The 12,193-nt window shown below is 38.6% G+C and overlaps 1 protein-coding gene across 3 annotated transcripts in view; it reads right to left on the reverse strand.

The window, feature by feature from the left end:
• Positions 1-12,193, reverse strand: part of SPDL1 (spindle apparatus coiled-coil protein 1) — a 30,745-nt gene that overhangs the window by 1,576 nt on the left and 16,976 nt on the right. For 2 of the 3 annotated variants that reach the window (XM_055421789.2, XM_055421790.2), the window contains exons 9-11: positions 6,832-6,935; positions 5,845-6,032; positions 605-1,986 (exon numbers count right to left, since the gene is read on the reverse strand). In XM_055421789.2, the coding sequence (XP_055277764.2) occupies positions 1,445-1,986; positions 5,845-6,032; positions 6,832-6,935 (834 nt within the window). In that variant the 3' untranslated portion in view covers positions 605-1,444. Of the gene's footprint in view, positions 1-604; positions 1,987-5,844; positions 6,033-6,831; positions 6,936-12,193 lie in introns of those variants that run through there. The other variant, XM_055421791.2, reaches the window with a different exon arrangement.

Consider the following 12,193-nt stretch of genomic DNA (forward strand, 5'->3'; position numbering starts at 1 on the left):
AAATGTTATTTTGTTTTTGTTTAACTAGCAAGACAAAAAAACTTCAACATGCTATTTGAGTCAAACAAGTAGCTGAACATTTGCTGAATAATTTTTATTAAGCAAAAGAAGGCAGAGGAAGAAATGAAGAAATCATAGAGAGTAAGGTTTGCACTGATCAATTCTGGAAATTCACCTCCAGAAATAAACAATGGTCACGCACACATACACAATCAATCACATACACACAAGCATAACTTGTTGAATTCAATTCACAATTAGTCGAAACTGTGTGTTCATTTAAAGGTAGCTTTTTCCTTGAGAATATTAAGCTTTTGGTTCAAGTGACTTATAGGTTATAATGCTATTACATAAAAATTCAAGAAATGGAGTAATACATTACTCCAATCAACAATAAAAGCTGCAATATTGTTGAAATGCTTTCACTGTTGAATACTACATTTAGTAAAATGTCTTATTTTGTATGTCTCCATTAAGACTGATATGGGAATCCCAGGGACGGGGGAGCCTGGTGGGCTTCCGTCTATGGGGTCACACAGAGTCGGACACGACTGAAGTGACGCAGCAGCAGCAGCAGTACCTTAAAGATCTGCTGCTGCTGCTGCTAAGTCACTTCAGTCGTGTCCGACTCTGTGCGACCCCATAGACGGAAGCCCACCAGGCTCCCCCGTCCCTGGGATTCTCCAGGCAAGAACACTGGAGTGGGTTGCCATTTCCTTCTCCACCTTAAAGATCTAGCAGCACCTAAAAGATCTCCTTTCATTGCAGACAATCCAAGCTATTTTCATACCAATATGCTTAATTTTTAAAATGTCTATTTATTTTAATTCCACTATCATTCCACTGCATAAAGACATCCTTTATCTTTTATCATCCTTTTTTACCTTCTCCATTTTCCTCATTCACTTCTTTTTTGCCCATCCCTGGTCCTGCTACACACATTAAGAATGTGTTTTTACACCAGCCTAACCTCAGTCACTGTACCTACCTTTCCCTTCCACTCACTTTCTCTTACCTTCTTTCTGGCCTCTTTTATTTTAATTTTTAAAAAAATGTTAATTCCTACAGACCTGTATGTCTGACACCTCCTTTTAGTCACAAACTCAATTATGCAGAAACTAGAGGCTTTGAAGTTTGGGTGTAAATTGAAAATGAATTACCTTTGATATTTTAAAATGTCAGAATAGGTATTAAAGCACATGCTTGAAGGCTTAGAATAAACAATTTCAAAAGCCATAAAAAAATTTCACCTAACAGTTTTCTGGAAGGCTGAAATTTCTTAAGACTAATTGGAAAGTCCTTTTAGGAGGTACGGTAATTTTTCTTTCAGGTCACTCCTGAACCAGGAAAAAAATAACTACATTTATTCAAAACAACAAAACATTCAGAGATGTACTAGACTCGTGACACAGAAAAGTGTTACTGTTTAAAATAATTCCCTTATTCAGGAATCTTTTCCCCTTATAATCATCTTAGTCTTTCTCAAAGTTTTAGAAAATTGAAAGGTAGGTTGATGAAACTGGGGAATTATACTGCATGCAATACTAAGAAAACAGACTAAGAAACAGACAGCACAGTTCATGCAGCGACAGAGACGAGGTGAAGAGTGCTGCTCGCTGCCTTGAAGCAAAGAAGACGCTGACCTGGGAGAGTCGGGGGTGTTTCCACTTCTCTCACTTAAGGCTTCCGAGTCAGCCGGAACTTCTCTAAGTGTCACACACTTCTCTTCCTTTCTTGGCTGAACATCCATGGGCAGATTTTTGTAAGGAGAGAGAATGACTGTTGATGTGCTTACAGAAACTGTCTTTTCCAGCTGCAAGTTGTTGTCTTCCGAACCTTTAGGATAGGATTCTGCCTCCTCTTTCTGTGGTGATAATCTATAAACTTCTTCCCCAACAGCACTGGTGGCACATATACCATTAGGGGCAGTTATATCCACAGGCAGGACCTCACGTCTCTTTTTGAGTACAGGCACTTCAATTTTCTCTGAGAATAAAAACAATTAAAAAATGTATCTAGTCAATATATCAAAGATACAATCAACATAAGGTAGAACTAGCTATAAATGTATTTCTTTTCGTTTTCCACTCCTGTTTCTTTTAAAACTATTCATCTCCTTACTGAAATACACCGTCTTTAATTCTTTCTTTTTTATGGATTCCATTAACTATATCTTTTCAAGGTTATCTGGTTATAAATTTTTCCTTGGGACCTCAATATATTTGACCATAGGAATGAACATTTAAATGTTCTCTTCTGGGCATACAAAAAAGATCTTCATGACCCAGATAATCACAATGGTGTGATCACTCACCTAGAGCCAGACAACCTGGAATGGTCAAGTGGGCCTTAGGAAGCATCACTACGAACAAAGCTAGTGGAGGTGATGGAATTTCAGTTGAGCTGTTTCATATCCTAAAAGATGAAGCTGTGAAGTGCTGCACTCAATATGCCAGCAAATTTGGAAAACTCAGCAGTGGCCACAGGACTGGAAAAGGTCAGTTTTCATTCCAATCCCAAAGAAAGGCAATGCCAAAGAATGCTCAAACTACCACACAATTGCACTCATCTCACATGCTAGCAAAGTAATGCTCAAAATTCTCCAAGCCAGGCTTCAATAGTATGTGAACTATGAAATTCCAGATGTTCAAGCTGGATTTAGAAAAGGCAGACGAACCAGAGATCAAATTGCCAACATCCACTGGATCATCAAAAAAGCAAGAGAGTTCCAGAAAAATATCTACTTCTGCTTTATTGACTATGCTAAAGCCTTTGACAGTGTGGACCACAACAAACTCTGGAAAATTCTTAAAGACATGGGAATATCTGATCACCTGACCTGCCTCTTGAGAAATCTGAATGCAAGTCAAGAAGCAACAGTTAGAACTGGACATGGAAAAACAGACTGGTTCCAAGTCGGGGAAGACTATGTCAAGGCTGTATATTGTCACTCTGCTTATTTAACTTATATGCAGAGTACATCATAAGATATACTGGGATGGATGAAGCACAAGCTGGAATCAAGACTGCCGCAAGAAATATCAATAACATCAGATATGGAGATGACATCACCCTTATGGCAGAAAGCGAGAACTAAAGAGCCTCTTGATGAAAGTGAAAGAGGAGAGTGAAAATATTGGCTTAAAGCTCAACATTCAGAAAACTAAGATCATGGCATCTGGTCCCATCACTTCAAGGCAAATAGATGGGGAAACAGTGACAGGCTTTGGGTTCCAAAATCACTGCAGATGGTGACTGTAGCCATGAAATTAAAAGATGCTTGCTCCTTGGAAGAAAAGTTATGAGAAACCTAGACAACTTATTAAAAAGCAGAGACATTACTTTGCCAACAAAGGTCCATCTAGTCAAAGCTACGGTTTTTCCAGTAGTCATGTATGAATATGAGAGTTGGACTATAAAGAAGGCTGAGTTCCAAGAATTGATGCTTTTGAACCGTAGTGTTGGAGAAGACTCTTGAGAGTCCCTTGGACAGCAAAGAGATCCAACCAGTCCATCCTAAAGGAAATCAGTCCTGAATAATTCATTGGAAGGACTGATGCTGAAGCCGAAACTCCCAATACTTTGGCCACCTGATGTGAAGAACTGACTCATATGGAAAGACCCTGATGCTGGGAAAGATTGAAGGTGGGAGGAGAAGGGGATGACAGAGGATGAGATGGTTGGATGGCATCACCGACTCAATGGATATGAGTTTCAGTAAACTGCACGAGTTGGTGATGGACAGGGAGGCTTGGCATGCTGCAGTCCACTGGGTCACAGAGCTGGACATGACCGAGTGACTGAACTGACTGACTGAGGGTTATTATAAAAGTTGCATGGGGCTTCAGCATGGAAATTAGGAAGGATATAGTGGATAAGACGGAGAAGGCAATGGCAAGCCACTCCAGTACTCTTGCCTAGAAAATCCCATGGATGGAGGAGCCTGGGCAGGCTGCAGTCTGTGGGGTCGCTAGTCGGACACGACTGAACAACTTCACTTTCACTTTTCACTTTCACACATTGGAGAAGGAAATGGCAGCCCACTCCAGTGTTCTTGCCTGGAGAATCCCAGGGACAGGGGAGACTGCTGGGCTGCTGTCTATGGGGTCACACAGAGTTGGACACGACTGAAGTGACTTAGCAGTAGCAGTGGATAAGAGTCAAGCAATCCAGGTACAAATCCTAGTGCTAACAACACTCAGCAGCTGAGAGACCTTGGAAAAGTACTTAACCTCTCTGAGCATTGTTTTCTTTCTTTTTTTAAAGCTTGAATAATCATTTACTGATCAACTACTAAGTACAAAGCATGTGGTAACTGCTATATGCTTTTATACTTAATCTAAAGCACGAACTATGTTTTTGTAATCTATAAAATGGGAATTAAAGCACTAACTGAGTGAACACTCAGTAATGTGTTATAAGGATTAACATAACATCATTCCATCTCCTATGTAGGTCATGATATACAGTGACAGAATAATCGTTCTAATACATTTTCTGTTTTCCAAAACTAACATATCTTTCATTTTCGAACTCAAAATATTAATTAAATTGGAGAAACCACAGTTGACTGTGGGGCTGGTGTTCCTGCTCTATACTATTGTTTTTAAATAATTACTTTTCCTTTCTCTTGCACTGCTTTTTTGAAATCCATACCATCGATATTCACTACACTTCCTCCTGCCTGCGCTGTTTGGTTCAGCAGACCTTTGAAATTTGAAATGGATAACTCTTCATCAGGACAGTCTGTTAATCAGAGAAGGGGAAAAAGATGAGAGAAAGAGAAGCCTTTTTAAACTATAAAGAAACCTTATTATTGCTGACAATCTCCTCCCTATTGTTGAGAATCACTCCTGTCCCTGAAATAATGATGAAGAGAGTTGTAGGCATGTGAACGGTGTAGGGGCAAAAATGGCTGAAAATGTATAACCTAGAACACGTAACAGAACTTTTTTTTGTCCTAAGAACCATCACATTCTTAGCCACCATCATTTTAGGTTTTCTATGAACAATTACTATTAACTAATATCGTTCTATATATTAAAAAGCAGAGACATTACTTTGCCAACCAAGGTCCGTCTAGTCAAGGCTATGGTTTTTCCCGTGGTCATGTATGGATGTGAGAGTTGGACTGTGAAGAAAGCTGATCGCCGAAGAATTGATGCTTTTGAACTGTGGTGCTGGAGAAGACTCTTGAGAGTCCCTTGGACTGCAAGGAGATCCAATCAGTCCATTCTAAAGGAGATCGATCCTGGGTGTTCATTGGAAGGACTGATGCTAAAGCTGAAACTCCAATACTTTGGCCACCTTATGCGACGGGTTGACTCACTGGAAAAGACTCTGATGCTGGGAAAGGTTGGGGGCGGGAGGAGAAGGGGACGACAGGGAATGAGATGGCTGGATGGCATCACCGACTCTGTGGACATGAGTTTGAGTGAACTCCGGGAGTTGGTGATGGACAGGGAGGCCTGGCATGCTGTGATTCATGGGGTCGCGGAGAGTCGGACACGACTGAGCGACTGAATTGAACTGAACTGAACTGAATATCGCTCTGAAACATCAGATGCCTCAACAACACTGCTCTCTTTGGTATTATGTAAGATGCTGCACTCGCACGTGGAGAGGCTCGAGTGCTAGGGACACTCATTCATTCACGCACAGCCAGTACACGGTTCTCTTCTCCTACCTACTCTGTAGCGATGCAGTTTCTTTATTAAATACAGACACAGAGCCACAAATTAGTTTGTAATGAGGTTTGCATAAAGCTGTAGAAAGAAAAACATTTGATATGATTTCTCAGAGCTTCTCATGATATAAAAGACAAAATATATGATACATTCATACCTTCAGGTTCATACTTCAGTTTTAGCTCATCTAATTTAGCTCTCAGTTTCATATTTTCACTTTGGGAAAGCTGGAGGCGTCTTTCATTTAAAAAAAGTTTCCGCTCAATATCCAGAGCCCGCTGGCTCTCAAGTAATGCTTTCATTCGCTGGATGGACAATTCACCTTTAATGCTTTCATTTTCTTTGCTACATTAATAAAAAAAACAGAGAGAGAGAGAGAGAGAGAAGCAAGGAATATTAACATAACACATGAAATACATAGTTTTTAGTACAAACTACTTCTTTAGTTGCTAAGTTGTGTCCAACTCTCTTGTAACCCCATGGACTGTAGCCTGTCAGGCTCCTCTGTCCATGGGATTTTCCAGGCAAGAATACTGGAGTGGGTTGCCATTTCTTCTCCAAGGATCTTCCCAACACAGGGATCAAACCCACATCTCTTGCATCTCCTGCATTGGCAGGCACATTCTTTACCACTGACCCACCTGGAAAGCCCACAAATTGTTTACTATATTATATATTTGAACTCTTAGTAAAACATATTTTCCTGGTGTTTTTTAGTAACAAAGAAAAAATAAGCAAAATAAGATTTAACAATAGCAGTTTCAAACGAAAAAATCTCATGCATTTTTCAAAGGAAATGGACAAAGAGGGGCATACTTTCCACATTTACACATGTATAAATAAACTCCTTTAAGTTTTAAATTACATGATAGGTTATAAGAACATTTTCTAAAGTTCTTTATACTTGCTAATTTGAAAGGCTTTAGGAAAAACAAAGAACTAAAAACATTTAATTATTCATTGAAATTATTTTTCTTCAATAACCAGTACTGATTATATCTTGAATAAATATCATTTGCTGCACAAAGGTATTTTTGATATTGTTCTTTTCTGGAACTTTCTTTTGGCAATGCAGACAAAACTACTACCACTTATTATAAGCAAGTGAACAGAGTCTCTGTCTTTCTAAGCACCCAACACTTACTTTAAGTTGTCAAGCTTTATTTGAAGCAAATTGGTGTAATAGGTGTCATCTTCCAGAGCAACAGAGTTGGCTGAAGGCTTAGATTCCATACTGTCATATAAACTCTAAAGAAAACAACAATTCTTATTACTTAGATAATAGGTTAGCACAGGTTTATTAATATCAGTTACCACTACTGAATACTTATCATATGGCAGGCACTGTGCTAAGCACTATCCACTTAACTCACTCACCTTCTGAAGCAGGTATAAGGAGCATTCCTCTGTTAGAGATGAGGGAACTGGCTCACAATACTACAGGCAAGTAGACTGAGAAAGAGAATCTGAATGCAGCTCTGTCTCCGAAGCCTATGCTTCTAATCACACCTGTGTCCTCCCTCTGGTTCCTCTCTCCTGGTTTTTAATATGGAAGAAACAAATACTCACTAGGAAAGTGCTGCACTCAATATGCCAGCAAATCTGCAAAACTCAGCAGTGGCCAAAGGACTGGAAAAGGTCAGTTTTCATCCCAATCCCAAAGCCTTAATTCCAGCCTTATGAAACAGCCATAAATAACAAAAATATGAAAAAGAGTGGAAATCCGTATAGCTATTTTTGGTGCCCGCTCTTCTGAGATTCTGAAGGAATCTCTGTATAATTTTTCTAAAAAAAAAAAATTAAATCTGCTTAAAAATATGTAGACAAATTCAGAGATTGCAGGTAAAAGCCCTTAATTTAAAGCCATAATTTTCGAAGTATAGTGCAGAGTCTACTGGTGAGCCACATTAACCTACCGATGTTTTTCAAGTTCAACCAAAATTGCAGTCCTTTCAACAGTTCTTGTAAGAGAAAAAAAATTATATAAACTTAAAATTTTACACTAATAGCTAATTTTATAATAATAGCTACAATTTAGAATGTTGAAGAGATTATTAACGTGTACAAAGTTTATCATTTATAAGCTGTGATTAGTTCTTTAGTGAGAAGATAGATATCTGTGCTCCCTAAGTTAATTTATAAATTCAATGTAATACTAATAAAAATGCCAACAAACTTTTTTTTTTTTTAGCTAGACAAGATGTTCATAGGGAAAAACAAACCTGAAAGGACAGAAAAAATGCTAAGAAAAGTTTATGGTGGGAGAAGAGCCTTTCCAGACAAAATATAACTATAAAACCTCTAAAATTAAAAGTATGGCACTGATGTGCAGAAAAGTAGGCCAATCGAATAGAGTGGAAAATCCAGAAATAGACTCAAGCATATATGAAAATTTGATCTATGATAAAGAAGTTATATTAAACTACTGCTATCAAGACTGACTTTTAAATAAATGATGCTGGGACAACTGGTTAGTTATTTGAAAAAAGTAAAATTAGATTTATACCTCACCCTATACACAAGAATAAATTTCAATTGAGATCAGGTCTCTAAATGTAAAATGTGAAACCGTACAAACACTACTAGAAAACACGCGTCAGTTTCTCTATATACACATGCAAGTAAACACATCTACGAAAACATGCTAAAGTTCACTCATTATTACAAAAATAGAAATTAAGACTACATTGAGATACCGTTTCTTATCAATCTAGCAAAATTTTAAAAAAATAATACATTCTGTTGGTGAGGTGACAGAGAAATGAGCATTATGATGCAATGCTAGTTTACTCTGACCCAGCAATTGTACTGTAGGAATTATTCAGGATGATGCATCTATAATAAGGAAACACACATACATGCAAAATACACTCTATAGCACTCTAAATAATTGCAAAATACTGGAAATAATCTAAATACCCAGACACAGGAGAATATATGAGAATCCACACATCAGAATCCTCTGTTGCTGTGAATTAGGAAGATCTCTCTAAACTAGATGGAGTGATTTCCAGGTTAAAATTAAAAAAAAAAAAAAGGACACTATAAAAGACTATCTGTGTTATGCCACATTTTGTCCAAGGAATAAAAAGGGAAAGTAAAGCCTACACAAAGCTGCTCTTTTTGCAAAAAGGAACAGAGCGTGAGTAAATTAGAAGCAAACCTGGCTGCCTAGACAGGTGTGGTGTAAACAAGAGCAGAAGGAAACGGGAGATGGGCAAAACTTCACAGCTTTGACTTTAGAACCATGTTAATGGTTCACATGCTGGAAAGAGTAAATAAATAAATTCAACAAGGATGGACAAAACCATACTATTTCAGATGAACAACACACTCACAGCTGGTAAGGGAAAGTGCTACACTCAATATGCCAGCAAATTTAGAAAACTCAGCAGTGGCCATAGAACTGGAAAAGGTCAGTTTTCATTTCAATCCCTAAGAAAGGAAATGCCGAAGAATGTTCAAATCATGTACAACTGCACTCATTTCACATCCGAGCAAGATTATGCTCAAAACCCTTCAAGCGTGGCTTCAGTAGTACATGAACCAAGAAATTCCAGATGTACAAGTTGGATTTAGAAAAGGCAAAGGAACCAGAGATGAAATTGTCAACATTCGCTGGATCATAGGAAAAACAAGAGAATTCAAAAAAAACATCTACGTTTGCTTCACTGACCACGCTAAATCCTTTAACTGTGTGGATCACAACAAACTGTGGAATATTCTCGAAGAGATGGGCATACCAGACCACCTTAACTGTCTCCCGAGAAACTTGTATGCAGGTCAAGAAACAACAGTAAGAATCGTATGCGGAACAATGGACTGGTTCAAAATAGGGAAAGGAGTGCGTCAAGGCTGTATATTGTCACCCTGCTTATTTAACTGTATGCAGAGGACATCATACGAAATGCAGGGCTGGATGAAGCACAAGCTGGAAACAAGATTGTTGGGAGAAATATCAATAACCTCAGCTATGCAGATGATACCACTTTAATGGCAGAAAAGAGGAACTAAAGAGCCTCTTAATGAAAGTGAAAGAGGAGAGTGAAAAAGCTGGCTTAAAACTCAACATTCAAAAAATGAAGATAAAGGCATCCAGTCCCATCACTTCATGGCAAATAGATAAACACTGGAAACAGTGTCAGATTTCATTTTCTTGGGCTCCAAAATCACTGCAGATAGTGACTGCAGGCACAAAACTAAAAGATGCTTCCTCCTTGGAAGAAAAGATGTCACAAACCTAGACAGTGAATCAAAAAGCAGAGACATCACTTTGCCGACTAAGGTCCATTTAGTTAAAGCCAAGGCTTTTCCAGTAGTCATGTACAGATGTGAGAATTGGACCATAAAGAAGGCTGAATGACAAGGAATTGATGCTTTCGAATTTTGGTGCTCGAGATGACCGTTGAGGGTCCCTTGGATAGCAAGGAGATCAAACCAGTCAATCCTAAAGGAAATCAACCCTGAATATTCACTGGAAGAACTGGTGCTGAAGCGAAAGCTCTAATACTTTGGCCACCTCAGGTGAAGAACTGACTCATCTGAAAACACCCTGATGGTGGGAAAGATTGAGGGCAAGAGGAGAAGTGGGTGAGAGAGGATGAGATGGCAGATGGCGTCACTGACTCAGTGCACAGAGAGCCTGAGTGAACTCAGGGGACAGTGAAGGACAGGGAAGCCTGGCGTGCTGCAGGCCATGCAGGCGCAGAGTGGGACGTGACTTAGTGACTGAACAACAACAACAAAACTTTTGAACATAGTATTTTGACTATATACCCTCAAGTTAAAAACAAAAAGAACTGCAAACAAACCCTGAACTTTAATGAATAATTTCAAAACTATGGATATTTTAAGAATGAGTAAATAAGCAAATATATTGAGGACAATAAGAGCCAGGTTTTTCACTGTTGGAAAAAATGGGGTAGGCAATGATCCTGTGGCACTGGACTCAAACTGGAGTTATTAAGTATGAAATCAAGGTTTTATTATGTGTTTATGTGTATATGTGTGTAATACACAAAACTGTTTACATGAAACATTCCTAAACATGCATATAACACATACATAAATACACTAAATATATGGACATGGACTTCCAGGTCCGTCTGCTAAAAGAATCCAGAAGTGATGACATTTCAGTAGCAATAAGCACATTCAGTGCCCAGATCCTGGTTTCGAAGTGCCCTTCTTCATTTAAAGGAACCTACGTTCCTTGTAGAAATGTTGATTCCGAGGCTAGGAATATTCTGTTGTGCCAGAGTAAGGAAGTACTCCCACTGGCCAAATCTGGGACAGAGTAAATAAGGAAGTTATAGACTATAGTCCATATGATAAAATAAGAACTTATGAGACTTTATGACATAAATAAGTGAGGAGAAAAGCTCTTTCTAATTCATTATTCTAACTGAAATTATCATTTGGCAATCATCACAGTAAGACCTGTTTCAGGCAAGAATCATCAATGGATGTTCAAGTGTAAGGGGAAATAGATATATACCTGGCCTAAGTAATGTCCCATGAAATATTTAAGGTTAAAATCAGCTGTTACAGTACAAATAGACATCATGTGCCATCTGATGTGACATACTGAGAAAGTATACTACTATTCCTGGAGTATTCCCATCAAAAATACACTGTTGTTGTTCAGTCTCTAAGTCGTGTCTGACTCTGCGACCCCATGGACTGCAGCATGCCAGGCTTCCCTGTCCTTCACTATCTCCCAGTTTGCTCAAATTCATGTCCACCGAATCAGTGACTCTAATTATATCACACACCCCAAAATGAGAGAGAATCTACAAAGCAAATGGCTGTACTCCTCAAAAATGTCAAGGTCATAAAAGATAAAGAAAGCCGGAGGAATTGTCCCAGACTGTTTTTGTTCAGTTGCTCAGTCGTGTCTGACTCTTTGCAACCCCATGGACTGCAGCATGCCAGGTTTCCCTGTTCTTCACTATCTCCTTGAGTTTGCTCCAACTCATGTCCATTGAATCGGTGATGCCATCCAACCACCTCATCCACTGCCACCCTCTTCCCCTCCTGCCTTCAATCTTTCCTAACTTTAATTATATGGACCTTTAGAGTCTTTAAAGAGATTTGACAATTAAATACAGCACATGATCACAGACTGGACCCTAGAAAGGAAAGCATTTGGTCATTTTTGTATTCCAGGAAAGACATTAGTGGTAATTCCTAAAATGTAAAAGGCAGCTCAGCTAAAACTATGTATCAATGTTAGTTTCCTGATTTGATCATTGTACTATGGTTATGTAAAAGATAAACTTCAACACTGAGTAACAACTTAAGGGTAAACGGGTATCTGGTTTGCAACTTACTCTCAAATGTTTCTGATAAAAATGTATATACATGGAGAGAGAGAGAAAATAAAAATGCAAATGTGGTGAAACTGACAACTGGGGAATCTGGGTGAAGGGTATGCGGTAATAATTTTACAACTTTCCTGAGGGTTTGAATTTCAAAAATCTTGAAATGGTTTACTAAAGACTTGT

Source organism: Moschus berezovskii, chromosome 18, assembly GCF_049115385.1.
Source record: "Moschus berezovskii isolate FMDL1 chromosome 18, NW_MosBer_1.0, whole genome shotgun sequence".
NCBI classification, from domain to species: domain Eukaryota; kingdom Metazoa; phylum Chordata; class Mammalia; order Artiodactyla; family Moschidae; genus Moschus; species Moschus berezovskii.